We start from the raw sequence: 16,291 nt of genomic DNA, 5'->3' as shown, positions 1-16,291 counted from the left end.
ATTCCACCCTTGTATGTGTAGGACACACAGCAAAAAAGATGAAGGCTCAGGCTGGGGTTGGCATTGAAAAAATTAAGCTTGAGATGGTTGCAAATACAAAAAAAAAAAAAAAAAAAAAATTACTGGCCAGGCATGGTGGCTCATGCCATAATACCAGCACTTTGGGAGACTGACCGAAGTGGGAGGACCACTTGAGGTCAGGAGTTTGAGATCAGCCTGGTCAATTTGGTGAAACCCCGTCTCTACAAAAAATACAAAAATTAGCCGGACGTGGTGGTGCATGCCTGTAATCCCAGCTACTCAGGCGGCTGAGGCAGGAGAATCCCCAGCCTGGGAGACAGAGGTTGCAGTGAGTCAAGATTGCACCATTGCACTCCAGCCTGGGCTCAAAAAAACAAACAAACAAACAAACAAACAAACAAACAAAAACCAATTACTTAGTACTACTTACAGTGCAGGCACTCAGCTAAACAATTTATAAAGATAATCTCATTGGATCCATGTGACCCTGGGAGTTAGGTGCTAGTATGGGCCCCATTTTATATAGGTTGAAATGGAGGCCCAAGTGATCAAATATCTACATAGGCCACACATTTGGTAAATGGCAGCTCTGAGAAAAGCCCAGGTCCCATGTCTAAGCCCTCCATGCCAAGCATCCTGTAAGGTCATTGCTTTACTCACCCTGCGGCATTGCATTTTGAAGTTTATTTCTATAGCTTCTTTATTTTCAAGCCCTCTTGCATGTCATCTTAACACCTTTTCACAAAATATGCCAGAGAGATATCATGATCACTATTTAAAGAGGAGACACATGGGTCCCCAACTGCTTAAGTGGCTTCATTTAGGTCATGTAGTGAATTAGTGACATAACCAGGATCAGGACCTCTGGCTTCCTCCCTTCTAGGTTTTCCTGAGGACACGGGTGCAAAAGGCAACTCACAGACAAAAGAAAACAGGTTGCAGGCCAGACCAGGCCCTCGGTGCTACACTGTCAGAAAACTGTGTATTGTAGCATCTGCCTGACTTACAGAAGAGAGATGCTCTAAGTCTCGGTAAAAAGTCAGATTAAAAAAAATCTAACCTGTATTATTCTTCCCCTAAGTTTCTATCATTTCTTGGTCCTGGTCTTTCTAATACCAGCAAAAGCCACACATACAACATTTCATTGACACAAGAACAGGCTATGAGCTGAATTATGTTCCCTCTGCCTGGTTAAATGTTGCTCCTCCTTCAGGGCTCTCCTGAAATTTTACCTCTTTACTGAAAGCTTCCCTTGGCCTTGATGGTTCCTGCAGGTGGGTGGGTCACCACATCCTCTGCACTTCTGTATCCCTTTGCAGGTAGGACATTGTAGCTATTTGTAAGTTCCTCGTGACCCCTAGACTGAGAGTCCTTTGAGGGCACATAAGGTTTGCCATGGCAATGCACACACTAAGTCTTGAATTAATATTTGCTGAACAGATGAATAAGTGAGTGACCAGCTGCTGAAACTGTGGAGGGCTTACGTTTCATTACATTAGGGAACAAAAACCACCCTGGATTCCCTCGGTTCCCATTCCCTGCTCTGTACTGCATGTTTTCTGAATACAAATAAAAATTTACTAAGCTGGATGGAAAAATACAAATCTCTTGCTGGTATGGTTTCTAAATTCATTAAACTGAGCCCTGGGAGAAACTAAACTAATACAATTCTGAAGCTAATCTCTCCTCGAAGTCATTCCATAAATCTGATTAATGGGTCACCTTTAGACCACCAACACAGTCGCTATATTAAAAGAAAATGCTCTAATGGGATTGTAATTCTGTTAACAAGGCTTCTGTTGTTTGCAAAAAGACATTTCCTCACAGCCTAAGTCTAGGCTGGATGATGCATGGGTTTAGGTCATGAGCAAAATTCCAAAGGCTCTACTATTCAATTGCACAAAAAAGAAAAAAAAAAAAAAAAAAAAGCATCAGTTGCTCAAATGTGTAAATCTGAGGTGAAACAAATAAATGGATAGGGCTAGGGCATGAGATGTAATTTCTTATGTTGCTTCCCAGAAAAGAGAATTGTCCTGTTAGATCTTGTATTCTTTTCCTGACATCTGCCATGTGTCCTTGATATGGCAAAAGGATATGTCTTTTGGCATCCATCAGTTAAGATAATAACTAACACTTATCTATTTAATAGCATGTCCTAGCTTCCTCTGCTGGGGTCTTTCATAAAATCAATCCACTTCAGAGGTGGAAAAACTTTAGGGACATATAGTATAGAATGTCCAAAGATGTGTATATTCCTGTTAATATGTGGAAAGCAATTTACAAAGAGTCAAGGCTCAAAAATATTTTAAAGTGATAGTGTTGAGGACATTGAGGTGGCTTCTCCAACATCTGTTCCTCATTCTATTGGAAACTATCTCATTTTTAAAAAAACTTTGGCTTTTACGACTTCCTTGAATGGCCCATAGGCTTTCAGGGAAGCTGACTTCATGCTGGGCTCTGTGGGTGGGGCTGTGGCTCAGGTATTATAACCTAGTTAGTACAATCCCATCTCTTGCCTCTAGGGACCGGTTCAGGGATGAGCATGTGAGGCCGCTGAGATGTGAGGAGGGTCTAGGGAGTAGTAAGCTTCCTTGACCTTCCAAGATGGCTACCAGAAGTATCTTTCTTTCTCTTTTCGTACACGATCACATGTAGATGTGAGGGCTGGAGCTGCTGCAGCCATTTCATTGCCATGAGAGAAGTCTGCCTGAGAGTTAAGATGACGCTGAGGAGGGCTGAATGAAAAGGACTGGTGAGAGATGGATCTAGGATGCTGACTGAACCATGCTGATCGCCCTTCCACCTCAGGACATTTGTAGTGACTTAAGCCAAGGAAGTCTCTTCGTTGTTTAAACCTGTTAAAATGGAAGTTTCTCCTACTGTGGCAAAGAACATCTCAACTGACAGACAGCTGGGTTAAACAAAACTGATAGGCTACTTACTGAGGGTCATCCTAGAACCTTTATTCTATTAATGGGTAAATTTATTTGGCTATGGGTTCTGTTCTTTCTTAGTGCATCTCACAGGACAAGATCTAGTCTGACTCTCAAATTTTGCAAAAGTGGAAACTGAGGTCTATATGTTTGAATGACTTTCCTAAGCTATTACTAGTCTGAGATCTGGGCCTAGACTACAGGCCTCTGCCTCCCAGGCCTGCATTCTTAACTCAAGGTCATACCTTCTCTCTGGCCCTTGAGGATGAACTTCAAAAGAAGAACCTACAGCCAGAAGTGATGGCGTGCCTGCAATCCCACCTACTTGGGAGTTTAAAGCAAGAGGACAGCTCGAGCCAAGTTCTAGACCAGCCTGGGCAATGTACTAAGACCCCTGCCCCTACCGCCCATCTCAAAAAAGCACCAACAAGAAAAGAACCTTATTATTCTTTTGCAGAGACTCCAGATTTATAGAATATTTTGAAGCAAAGTTTGCAAGTTTTTGGGCTCATAAGCAAAATAGAACTTCAGGTTCAAAAAAATAGGTCTGAGGTGTTTGAAAAAATTACGTCAGTTACAAAGTAATATAAAACCAGTTAAAAGTCAGGTTATTTCAAATAAAAATATTAATTTTCAGCTGCCCTAATAAAGCTCAATCTGGCAACACTAGGCCTATACTTCTACATAATAACAATTAGCAGGAGCTAAGTGACCAGCTCTGTCTCCTGGGATAAATGCATGGCCTCTCCACTTTGCCATATTCACCACCATTCCCTATTGCCTCCTAACACTGATACCAAGTGTCATTGGCCATTTATCAGTCCAAGAGTAATATTGCTTTTTAGAAGCTATTCAGTCAATTTAATTACCTCTCTGGTCCCTGTGGCCAATTATTTTTATATACTTGAAAAAGTAAAAATTCCCAAACTTAGATATTAAAAAATATTTCCAAAGCCCAGTAAATTTAAAGCAACACTGCATTAATCAAAGATGAACAGGTTTCTTTGCTGTGTCTTTCCTTAGTCCTTCATGGGCTCTGGGTGATTGGAGGAGGGCCAGCATATGTAATTTGGCCGTGCACATATTTTTTCAGAGACTATTTCTTTGTCACTGTTATTCCACTGAAAACACTTTGGGAAATACTGCTATGAAAGCTTCATGCTCCTCCCTACCAGTGAGCTGGTGGACTAATGTTTCTTTTTTCTAGATTGTTATCATCTCGGTTTCCCAATGTTCCCTGGAGGCTCTTTTGGAAACAGAACAACAGCAGCCTGGCCTAGGTCTAGCCAGCTCCTAGCAGAGGTGAGTCTGTAGTCTAATCCATACAGATTATTTCCAAGAACCAGGCCATGATTCTGTGATATTCCGGCAGAGCGAGAACAGGACCAGGCTCACTGCAGCCCACGTGCATTCCTTCCTGACGGCCCAGCTTCCTGGCTCCCCACTGTGTATATTCCATGGAAGAAAACAAGAGAGTAAGGTGGAAAACAAAAAGTGACCGTGGATTGGTGCCAAAAGAAAAACAACGCTTTCTCGGCCAGGTGCAGTGGCTCACGGCTGTAATCCCAACATTTTGGGAGGCCGAGGCAGGCGGATCACGAAGTCAGGAGATAGAGACCATCCCGGCTAACACAGTGAAACCCTGTCTCTACTAAAAATACAAAAGATTAGCCAGGCGTGGTGGCAGGAGCCTGTAGTCCCAGCTACTCGGGAGGCTGAGGCAGGAGAATGGCGGAACCTGGGAGGTGGAGCTTGCAGTGAGCCGAGATGGTGCCACTGCACTCCAGCCTGAGTGACAGACCAAGACTCTGTCAAAAGAAAGAGAGAAAGAGAGAAAGAGAGAAAGAGAGAAAAAAAGAAAGAAAGAAAGAAAGAAAGAAAGAAAGAAAGAAAGAAAAAGAAAGAAAGAAAGAAAGAAAGGGCAGACAGACAATGCTTTCTCAAAAACAGCCTCTTCAAAGAAAGGCATCACACCCCAGCAGTGATTTCATCCTCTCTTTATAATTTTCATATTCAAAGGTGAGGAACGACTAAATCTTAACTCTGGCTGTCTAGTGTGCTTACAACATTCAAGACAATTAGATCTAGCTGGGGAAACAATTACCCTTCAGATAAATTTTTGTAAACGTGCAACTGTGTCCCTCCAAGCAAAGAGACGAGAAGCTCATTTGCTGCTGAGGGATGAACATGGAGTTTCTTGCGGGGGTTCTTTGATGATATTGGTAAATACCATCTAAAGTCATTGCATTAGATACTCATCTTGGAGGTTTCCCCTGGCTACCATTTTCCAAGTGGAGTTTGGCTCATAAACCCTTTCAGCAGCCAGCTCCAAGCTGGCCACCTTTCAGTCCCCTGGAGAAGAGAACCCCTCCTTAGAAGTAAGCAGGGCCTAAATGGCTGGAGTACATACCTTGAAGCAAGCCTCTTTCATTCTAACAAGGACCAGAGCCAATGCAGAATGTCTGCTGAACTGGGGTGAAGAGTAAGAGGGAATGAGACTGCCTAGGGTACTGCTTGTGAGACATGGATATTTTCTTTGTTCAGCAACAAGTCAAGCTCTTACTTGCTAGAGACTCGATCATCTTAGGCTGCCAACTGCTAGCTCTGAAGGTGCTTTGTATCTCTAGTCTCTTTGTAAGCCCAGACTCAACTCCCTTGCTTCTTTTAGGACTACGTGGGTTGTCACAAAGTTGAGACACACTCTAACTCTGTCTTCTTTCCTTGCCAAGTGAAAGCATGTCCTATCCTGACAACCTAATTTAGTCATTCGCTCAATGGAACCTTTGTAGAACAATGACATGTATAAAATGACATTAAATAAATGTCTAATGACATCAGATAATCCAGTCATCCTAGAGTTTATTTCTTCAGATTTCAACTCACCCTAAATAATTAATATTGCATCTGTGTGCTTAATAATATGAGCACTTACATAAGTTAAAACAAGGTTTCTCAACTTCAGGACAGGTGGTGTGCAGTCTTTGCTTTGGTTGAGACAACATCGAAGATAACTCTCAAAAACAGTTAGTGATGAAGGAAATATTGGGTTTTACATTCTAAAAATAATGCAATTTCAGCTTGCATTTACTGAGCATTTGTTGTATATCAGATATAGTGTTAAGCATTTTCTAATAATTATCTCCTGCAACTCTCACAACCACCTCAGGAACGGTTCAAATTTTATGAATTACAAAATTCCCTCCCGGTGTCCTCAACCAGCTTTAAATGTGCTCATGGCCACACACTGGGTTAAGAAGAGATGAGAATATATGCAAAACTCTTAAATGTTAGACACATTTGAAACAGCGAAGAAAATGCTACATAATGAAGACCTCCTAATTTTAAAAGACTGACTCAATCCTCCTTTTGTTTTGGATTGCAGACTATAATCCTCACTGTAGAGAACTGAACAGCTTCCCTGAAATAAAATAATGATATTTCCCTACTCCATCTCTTCTACAAACAGTAACTGCAGTGGTAGCAGCCACAGAAAGATCAGGCTGGGCCCAAGACTTCCCCGGAGTTTTTTGCTTTACCTGCTGTAGATGAGGCACTCTCGGTTATTGATGACTTTATCTGATTTGTACCTCCGGAGGTCTTCCCAAGCGTCCTTGATGGCAGTGACTGCCAGGATCACACAGACTGGTATCAGGTTAACCTCAGGCTGGAAAGCGTTGACCACAGGGAAAAAATTCAGAATCGCAATGCCCACAAAATAGAGATTGGCAAACCGGTGTAGCTGCTCAAAAATGTTCTTGGGGACGAAGGACAACACGGTGTACTTGCTGGTCTTGATTTGATTCCCACGATGATGTCTGTTGGGGTTCTCTTTGTGAGACCATCCTTCGAAGGGCAGGTTAGAGACCACCACTCGTTTCTTGTCCTCTTTTCTTTTCCACCTTTTCCTCCCTTCCTTTTTCATCTCTGCTCAATGTTGTCTTTTTAATTTTCATAATTTAATTTTCATCTTTTGCTTGCCTTCTCTGAAAATTTTTCTCTCTTCTTTCAGAAGGATACTAAAAACGAAAAGCCAGGCTGCGAACCCCAGGGGAGAAACATGAGGAGGAAAGAGCCTGCAGAGAACAGGTGTGTATCCACCAAGCCACTTCCTTCTACTTGTTTGAGACTCCACCTGTTGGAATGTAGACGTCATCCACAGGTGTCTTCCTTTTCCACCCTGGGCAGCCAAGAACAGGTGTACCAACTCTGGGTCCTAAAACCTACCAGGTTCTAAAAGCAAGAATTTCAACCCAAGCAACTGAGGCTTTAAAATGGCAGACATTTTCTTGGTTTGGGAGACACTGCTTGACATCCTCCAAAGAGTTTCTCCTGAACTTAGTCTCCCAAGATAATCCAGCCATCCTAGAGTTTAATTCTTAAGCTTCCAACTCACCTTTAATAATACTGCATCTGTGTGCTTAATAATATAAGTGCTTATACAAATTAAACAAGTTTTCTCAGCCTCAGCACTATTGACATTTTGATACGATAATAATTCTTCCCCAGGGCTGTCCTTTGTATCATAAGATATTTAGCAGCACCCCCGGATTTTACCCACTAGATGTCAGTAGTACCCCCCACTCCCAGTATGACAACCAAAAGTGTCTTCAGACATTACTAAATACTCACTAGGGGTCTAAATCACCCCCACTTGAGAATCAGTGAGTTAAATAATTTAGAAAAATAAAATGGAAGAAAAGAGACTCATCCTGAGGCTATGCTGATGAGTTTGCATAACCCATTTGCAAGAAAGAACACAGGGATGGTTTCTCTTACCTTTCATAAATTCTAATGTTGGAGCAGTTTATTGCTTTATCAAAGCGGTGTCTCTTGAAGTCCTCCATGCCATCTTTGATCATGATGACGAACAGGACAATGGCCAGTGGTAACATGGTGATTTCTCTGTGGAAGACTTCCATGGAAGGCATCCAGTTCAAAATCACCAGGAACAGGAAATAGAGGTTAGCCCATCTGGAGGGGCAAGCGAAGTGTGAGTAAACACTATGGAGAAGAAAAATGTACTTTCTCCCCCATTTCTTCCCTACTGTTTGGCCTTGATCAACTAAACATTCTCCTTCAGTGTCACCTCCAACATTATGGTAATGGCTTTGAAGCCAAACCCATCTAGATTTACTTATTATTTCCATAGATTATTGGGGTGGTGTTTGGTTACATGAATAAGTTCTTTAGTGGTGATTTGTGAGATTTTGGTGCACCCATCACCCGAGCAGTATACACTGCACCTAATTTGTAGTCTTTTATTCCTCTCCCCTCCTCACCCTTTCCCCCTAAGTTCCCAAAGTTCGTTTTGTCATTCTTATGGATGAGACTGGAGATGATTATTCTCAGGAATGGAAAACCATCTAGTTTTAAATTCTGTTCCTGTTATTTACTAGTTGTGTGATTTTTTCGAGCTTATTTCCTCTTGCACAAAATGGGGATAGTATTATCGACTTTAAAGGGGTCCTATAAATATTACATGATATATAATTTTTGCATGATACACAGTAGAGGGCTCTGGAGCATAGTAATACACAGTAGAGGGCTCTGGAGCATAGCAGTTGCTCAGTAAATGGTCATTTATAATAATAATTACAATATTGAGGATGATATATAAGCACATAACTTTTAATTTAAAATGACCTCATACATTATCTCAAAAGAGTTGCTGATGTCTTCAAGTTTTCCACGTGTATCTTGCTCTCTCTTGCCACAGTGCCTTGGCATGTGCAGGTCTGTCCGCAGGTCTTCTGCTGACTTCTGTCTGTCCCTTTTCACTCAGGTAATGCTGTCTCTCTTTCATGTTACACTTCAATTCCCCGACTTCCTTAACTAGGCCAAGATTTCCTTATTATTCACTATAGTAGCACCATATACCTCTCCTTGGAAGTATCTATTCTACTTACAACTTTACATCAATTTATATAATTAAAAAACTAATGACTGTCTCTTTTACTAGACAATATATTCAATAAGGACAGTTTCTCTCTGCCTCTCTATTTTTTTATGTATCTCTAGCTCCCAGCTCACGGCTTGAGACAGAGTAGAACCTGACAAATATTTGTTGAATTAAAGAATGAACCACAAAAACTTCTTAAGATAAATGTATTTGGATATTAAAGGTAAGGTGGCCCCCAGAGGGTAGTATCTCTGAGTTTATCTAAGTGGTAAATACTTGTTTAAAATATGTATTGTTGGCCGGGTGTGGTGGCTTACTCCTGTAATTCCAGCACTTTGGGAGGTTGAAGCAAGCAAATCCCCGGAGCCCAGGAGTTACAGACCAGCTTGGGCAACGTGGCAAAACCCCGTATCTACATAAAAGTACAAAAATTTGCCGGGCATGGTGGTGCTCACCTGTGGTCCCAGCTATTTGGGAGGCTGAGGTGGGAGATTCACTTGAACCCAGGAGGTGGAGGTTGCAGTGAGCCGAGATTGTGCCACTGCACTCCAGCCTTGGGAACAGAATGAGACTCTTTCTCTAAAAAGAGTATTGTTCAGATAAGTGGATCTGTACCTATGAAATTGCTCAAAGAGGTTCCGGGGCAGGAAGGTGAAGAGGGTGTATTTGGTCGTGCAGGTTCTGTTGCCGGGATATCTCCTGGAGACCTCTTCCCAATCTTGATGGAATATACTGTTGTTGGGGAACACGATCCGCTGCTGTGTCAAGTTGTAGCTCTGTCTCCCTTTCTCCGGAGAGAGCAGCGGTGTGGTTTCTGATGGACAATCGGGGAAGCCATCTCTGACTCTCCACTGCCACCGATGCCACGATGAGTCCACTGAGAGGGCCATTTCCAGCAGCAGGCTAGGGTGTGAAAACAGACACAGGAGGAACTATGTTTAGGAGAAACATGCAGCATGTTGGCCTGTTCACTTCTCCCCCAACCACGCAGGGTAGACACTGAAAGTAGCCTCAGCCCACACTTTCACCTACTTCTTTGTAACTAAAGGTCACTAGATCCTGACCATTTGCTTCCCTGCTGTTCCTAAAGATAGGATTTCTGACATTAGAATCATAAGGATTTTAAGACTGAGTTTCTGATGTTAGAATCCCTATGTTCTAGGGTGACACGCTAAACAAATAATCACATAAATAACATGCTCCTAACACTGGGATATGTGCCATGGAAGCATTGAAGTGGGTGGGACATGCTGTTGGTCTAGTTGGGGCTGTCAGGGATAGCTAAAGTGTGGCTTGCTGGGCTAAGACCCTGCAGGTCAGAAGTCTAGCTCTGGTTCAGTCCCAGTAGGGAACTGTCCCTTCACCATCAGCTGATCTCCAGCTTCCTCACTGTGAAATGAGGAACACTGTTCTTACTATAGATTTTCCACAAGATTTTTCTGAGGAACAAATTGGATAGTACAGAAAAATATATTGGGACACATCTTAAGACAAAGGAAAAGGTACCTATTCTTTAGGTTTTCTTTGGCGCTAGCATTTTCTGATACTGATGACATTTTGCAGAAACTCACCTGTGGCTGGGACCTCAAAGGAGAGTGATAAGTAGAATAGATGGGACAGGTTCTTCCCTAGGAAATTTGTCCATAAGGTGACTGGGCTGTGCTACTGTCCACTCAACTGGCTTTTCTTAATCTAGATGGCTGGGGGTGGGGATAGGGGATCCCTTCCTTTCTCTCCACTCCCTTTGGTGGTTTCTGAAACTAAGTACTTGATCAAGCAGATGATCTGCCCAGGTGGCAAAGAAATGCTGCTTTATAGCACATCAAAAATCTTGTCCACCACCATCAAGTCAGCTTCATCCCTGGTATGCAAGACTGGTTCAACATACACAAATCAATAAATGTAATTCATCGCATAAACAGAAACCATTACAAAAAACACATGATTACCTCAATAGATGCAGAAAAGGCCTCTGATAAAATTCAACACTCCTTCATGCTAAAAATTCTCAATAAACTGGGTAGTGATGGAAAGTATCTCAAATAATAAGAGCCATTTATGACAAACCCACAGTCAATATCATACTGAATGGGAAAAAGCTGGAAGCATTCCCTTTGGAAACCAGCATAAGACAAGGATGCCCTCTCTTACCAGTCCTATTCAACATAGTGTTGGAAGTTCTGGCCAGGGCAATCAGGAAAGAGAAAGAAATAAAGGGTATTCAAATAGGAAGAGATAAAGTCAAATTTTCTCTGTTTGCAGATGACATGATTGTATATTTAGAAAACCCCATCATCTCAGCCCCACATCTCCTTAAGCTGCTAAGCAACTTCAGCAAAGTCTCAGGATACAAAATCAGTGTGCAAAAATCACAAGCATTCCTATAAGCAATAATAGACAAACAGAGAGCCAAATCATGAATGAACTCCCCTTCACAAATGCTACAAAGAAAATAAAATACCTAGGAATACAACTTACAAGGGATGTGAAGGACTGCTTCAAGGAGAACTACAAACCACTGCTCAAGGAAATAAGAGAGGACACACACAAATGGAAAAACATTCCATGCTCATGGATAGGAAAAATCAATATCGTGAAAATGGCCATACTCCCCAAAGTAATTTATAGACTCAATGCTATACCCATCAAGCAACCATTGACTTTCTTCACAGAATTAAAAAAAAACTACTTTAAATTTCATATGGAACCAAAAAATTAGGATTGTCTTGGCCTGTATAGCCAAGACAATCCTAAGCAAAAAGGACAAAGCTGGAGGCATCATGCTCTCTGACTTCAAACTATACTACAAGGCTACAGTAACCACAACAGCATGGTACTGGTACCAAAACAGATATGTAGACCAGTGGAACAGAACAGAGGCCTCAGAAATAATGCCACACAGCTATAACCATCTGATCTTTGACAAACCTGACAAAAACAAGAAATGGGGAAAGGATTCCCTATTTAATAAATGGTGTTGGGAAAGTTGGCTAGCCATATGCAGAAAACTGAAACTGGACCCCTTCCTTACACCTTATACAAAAATTAACTCAAGATGGATTAAAGATTTAAAGGTAAGACCTAAAAGCGTAAAAACCCCAGAACACCTAGGCAAAGCCATTCAGGACATATGCATGGGCAAAGACTTCATAACTAAAACACCAAAAGCAATGGCAACAAAAGCCAAAATTGACAAATGGGATCTAATTAAACTAAAGAGCTTCTGCACAGCAAAAGAAACTATCATCAGAGTGAACAGGAAACCTACAGAATGGGAGAAAATTTTTGCAATCTATCCATCTGACAAAGGGCTAATATCCAGAATCTACAAAGAATTTAAACAAATTTCCAAGAAAAAAACCAACAACACCATCAAAAAGTGGGTGAAGGATATGAACAGATACTTCTCAAAAGACGACATTTATGCAGCCAACAAACATATTTAAAAAGGCTCATCATCACTGGTCGTTAGAGAAATGCAAATCAAAACCACAATGAGATACCTTCTCACACCAGTTAGGATAGTGATGATTAAAAAGTCAGGAAACAACAGATACTGGAGAGGATATGGAGTAATAGGAATGCTTTTACACTGTTGGTAGGAGTGTAAATTAGTTCAGCCATTGTGGAAGACAGTGTGGTGATTTCTCAGGGATCTAGAACCAGAAGAACCATTTGACCCAGCAATCCCATTACTGGGGATATAACCAAAGGATTATAAATCATTCTACTGCAAAGACACATGCACACGTATGTTTATTGCAGCACTGTTCACAATAGCAAAGACTTGGAACCAACCCAAATGCCCATTAATGATCGACTGGATAAAGAAAATGTGGCACATATACAGCATGGAATATTATGCAGCCATAAAAAAGGATGAGTCCTTTGAAGGGACATGGATGAAGCTGGAAACCATAATTTTCAGCAAGCCAACACAGGAACAGAAAACCAAACACCGCATGTTCTCACTCATAAGTGGGAGTTGCACTATGAGAACACATGGACACAGGGAGGGGAACATCACACACCGGGGCCTGTTGTGGGGTGGGGGCCTAGGGGAGGGATAGCATTAGGAGAAATACCTAATATAGATGACGGGTTAATGGGTGCAGAAAACTACCATGGCACAGGTATACTTACGTAACAAACCTGCACATTCTGCACATATATCCCAGATCTTCAAGTATAATGATGATTTAAAAAAATGCTGCTTTACCTAGAAGTTTCCAGTTTCTGAACTCTTTTAAATAAAGCCAACAAGCAAACTCTCACGGTTCTTTTTGGCCAAATTTTTCTTAAAGACTCAGACGGAAATTATTCAAAGATACATTTTATAAAGTTAGAAGTCGTATATAATAGTCCTTCTCATGTAGTAGGCTCATAGGATAATTTTCTTTTGAATAAGTGGATGAGTGAATGTCAAGTACTATTAATCTTACAGTGAATTACCCAGCCTGTCATGGTAAATATGATCGCTTAGGAAAAGTTTTATTTCTAGTTTAAATGGTAATATTTTACTTTCCTCATGCCCATATGATCTGACCCTCATCATAATTCTCCTCATAGCTTTCATCAATCCAACTGATTTTCAATCCACAGACCCCAAGGCTGCAGGAAGCTCTTCAGAGACTAAGTAAGCCCTTGTAGCAAGCATGAAAAGGTAAATGTAATTACGGATGCCTATCATAATGTGACCAAAAGCAATATTATGACATTTAGCAAGCTGGAAATAATATTGTGTATTTTCTTTGTTATTATAAAAAAAGCACCAGCCAGGCACAGTGGCTCACACCTGTAATCCCAGAACTTTGGGAGGCCGAGTCAGGCGCATACCGAGGTCGGGAGACTATCCTGGCTAATACGGTGAAACCCCGTCTCTAATAAAAATCCAAAAAATTAGCCGGGCATGGTGGCAGGCGCCTGTAGTCCCAGCTACTTGAGAGGCTGAGGCAGGAGAATGGCGTGAACCTGGGAGGCGGAGCTTGCAGTGAGCCAAGATCGTGCCACTGCACTCCAGCCTGGGCGACAGAGTGAGACTCCATCAAAACACATACACACACACACACACACACACACACACTTTCATGGATTTCTTTTTTACTGCAAAGGAAAAGGAAATGAAAAGATCATGAATAGCGCTGAAAATGCAAATGAGAAATCTTGCCTTGGTGAATGCCATCCATATCAGACTTCTCTCACTATTAGGTAGTAAGATCTTCTTAAATCAAGAGATTGGATTGATGTGGGAAATGTAGTTATTTTCGGTGGGGCAGGATTAAAAGTCCATTTATCATAAGAATAGTCTTTATTTTTTTTTAAGCATGTAAAATGAACTTCCTTAAAAATAAAGCAGATATAACTTGAATGTCAAATTGGTGAATGAAAGTTTGATGAGAAACTAAATATTTATATAATTTCAAAGTATCTTCCCCTAATATTATTCATTATAATGATAAAAAGAATCACTTTTTAGTGGAGAAGTGTGGCAGACACCACCTTACAACAGAGATCAAAGCAAGTGTTGAAGCTGTCCTCACAGGGTTAACAAGAATTCTGGACAGAAATAGAGTTATAACTAAGCATTAATCAGGTTGCACTTTGACCTACTTCCTTGTAACTGAAAGTCACTAGATCTAGACCATTTGCTTCCCCATTGCTCCTAAAGATAGGATTTCTGACATTAGAGTCATAAGGGTTTTAAGATTGAGTTTCTGATGTTAGAATCGTAAGGCTTTTAATAATTGCTGAAGATGTTTTTCAAATCCTGAAGACCAGTGAAACAACTGACGTCAACCCATTTGAGGACCCCACATAGGAACAGAATCAGCATGAGGACGAGGACACAGTTTCTTCATCTCTCTGTCCTATGATTTCACCCTGCACTCTTTGACCAATCAACAATCTTCACACTTCTGCCTGTTCTAAACTCGTATAAACTTTAGCCCCAAACTCCTCAGAGATGGACTTGAGGTTTCCTCCCATCTCTTCATTTGACAGCCCTCCAGTTAAATCTCTTTCTCCTGCAACTTGACATCTTGGCATATTGATTTGCTGCACATTTTGGGTGCTGGACCTATTATGGTTATAGTATCACAAATAATGGGATACAATGACATCTCTTGCCTCCTGACATGATGTATTGAGAACACGAGTTTCCCCTCTGGTAGAAACATTAAGAAACCTCAAATTGGGGAGCTATTCTATAAAACTACTGGCCTGCGTTTTTCAAGTGTAAATGGTCAAAAAAGGGGCAAAATAACTGTTTATGATTAAAATAAAAATAAAAACTAAATGTAATGCATAATTCTGGGTTGAATCCTATACTAGAGGAAGATAAAATAGATATAAGGGGCATTCTTGGACAATGGGCGAAATTTGAATGTGAACTACAGTTAGGTGATAGCATTTTAACAATCTCAAATTTCCTGATTTTGATAATTATATGGTGGCTATATATAAAAACACTCTTGTTTTTAGGAAATTCACCCCAGAGTATTTAGAGGTAAAGGGTAAGACGTCTCCATGGGTCAGAAAAAATGTATATGCTTGTGTGTGTGTATATATGTGTATGTGTACATATGTGCACACGTGTGCGCGCACACACACACACACATACGCACAGTGGTATAGTCAGGGGAGGGCTCGTGGGAAAAGGAACATTTATTTAAAGTTACCTGAAGAAACGTAGGAGTTAGCTAGGTAGGGAGGTTGGGGAAGAGTGCTCCAGGTAGAAGAATGAGTTCCAGAAACGGGAGGAAGTTCATGAGGTGTTCCACAGAGCAGTGGTCTTCAACCTTTTTGGCACCAGATACTGGTTTCATGGAAGACAATTTTTCCATGGACAGTGGTTGGGGGATAGTTTTGGGATGAAACTGTTCCACCTCAGATTATCAGGCATTCATTAAATTCTCATGAGGGCATGACCTAGATCCCTTGCACGCACAATTCACGATAGGGTTGCCTTCCTATACGAATTTCATGTCTCCACTGATCTGACAGCAGGCAGAGCTCGCCTGCCACTTACCTCCTGCTGTGCGGACTGGTTCCTTACAGGCATGGACTGCTATGGGCCCGTGGCTCAGGGACTGGGGACTCCTGGTGTAGAGTACATGGAACGGGAGACAAAGAGTGGCGAAAGTTGAGGCTGGAGAGACAGCGCAGGGTCAGATGGCTGCTGAGGCTGTTATGCTGAGGGCAAGAGAGAGTCTGAAGAGTGCCAGGGAAATGACACATTGTGAGTGCAGATTCCAAGCGTCATTCTGGCAGAAGCATGTAATGGTGGGCTGGAGGGACGGAGACTGGGGGCAGAGGCAGCTCTTTGACCGACTGCCCCTTCCCCTCCAAATAAAGTATTTCTTCCTGAGAGTGGAACAGGAAACAAAGAGGGATTGTATAACCCCATTATCTGAGGTGTGGTTTATTGCTGCTTGCAGAA

At 41.5% G+C, this 16,291-nt stretch overlaps 3 protein-coding genes across 4 annotated transcripts in view; all 3 read right to left on the bottom strand.

Moving 5' to 3' along the window:
- The window catches only part of SLU7 (SLU7 homolog, splicing factor), an 867,785-nt gene that overhangs the window by 281,145 nt on the left and 570,349 nt on the right, over nucleotides 1-16,291 (bottom strand). The gene's annotated exons all lie outside the window — the stretch shown is intronic.
- The window catches only part of ATP10B (ATPase phospholipid transporting 10B (putative)), a 364,478-nt gene that overhangs the window by 111,912 nt on the left and 236,275 nt on the right, over nucleotides 1-16,291 (bottom strand). For both annotated transcript variants that reach the window (XM_050794772.1, XM_050794770.1), the window contains exons 4-5: nucleotides 9,469-9,756; nucleotides 7,731-7,925 (exon numbers count right to left, since the gene is read on the bottom strand). In XM_050794772.1, the coding sequence (XP_050650729.1) occupies nucleotides 7,731-7,925; nucleotides 9,469-9,743 (470 nt within the window). In that variant the 5' untranslated portion in view covers nucleotides 9,744-9,756. The remainder of the gene's footprint in view (nucleotides 1-7,730; nucleotides 7,926-9,468; nucleotides 9,757-16,291) is intronic.
- Nucleotides 5,803-7,020, bottom strand: LOC126957221 (phospholipid-transporting ATPase VA-like). The gene has a single exon (XM_050794828.1). It carries the CDS (start codon nucleotides 6,874-6,876, stop codon nucleotides 6,487-6,489), a length of 390 nt encoding a protein of 129 aa, XP_050650785.1. The 5' UTR covers nucleotides 6,877-7,020; the 3' UTR covers nucleotides 5,803-6,486.

The sequence above is a fragment of the Macaca thibetana genome, chromosome 6 (assembly GCF_024542745.1).
Source record: "Macaca thibetana thibetana isolate TM-01 chromosome 6, ASM2454274v1, whole genome shotgun sequence".
Taxonomy (NCBI): domain Eukaryota; kingdom Metazoa; phylum Chordata; class Mammalia; order Primates; family Cercopithecidae; genus Macaca; species Macaca thibetana.
Note: the sequence above shows the minus strand (reverse complement) of the source record. Positions and strands in the feature narration are given on the sequence as shown.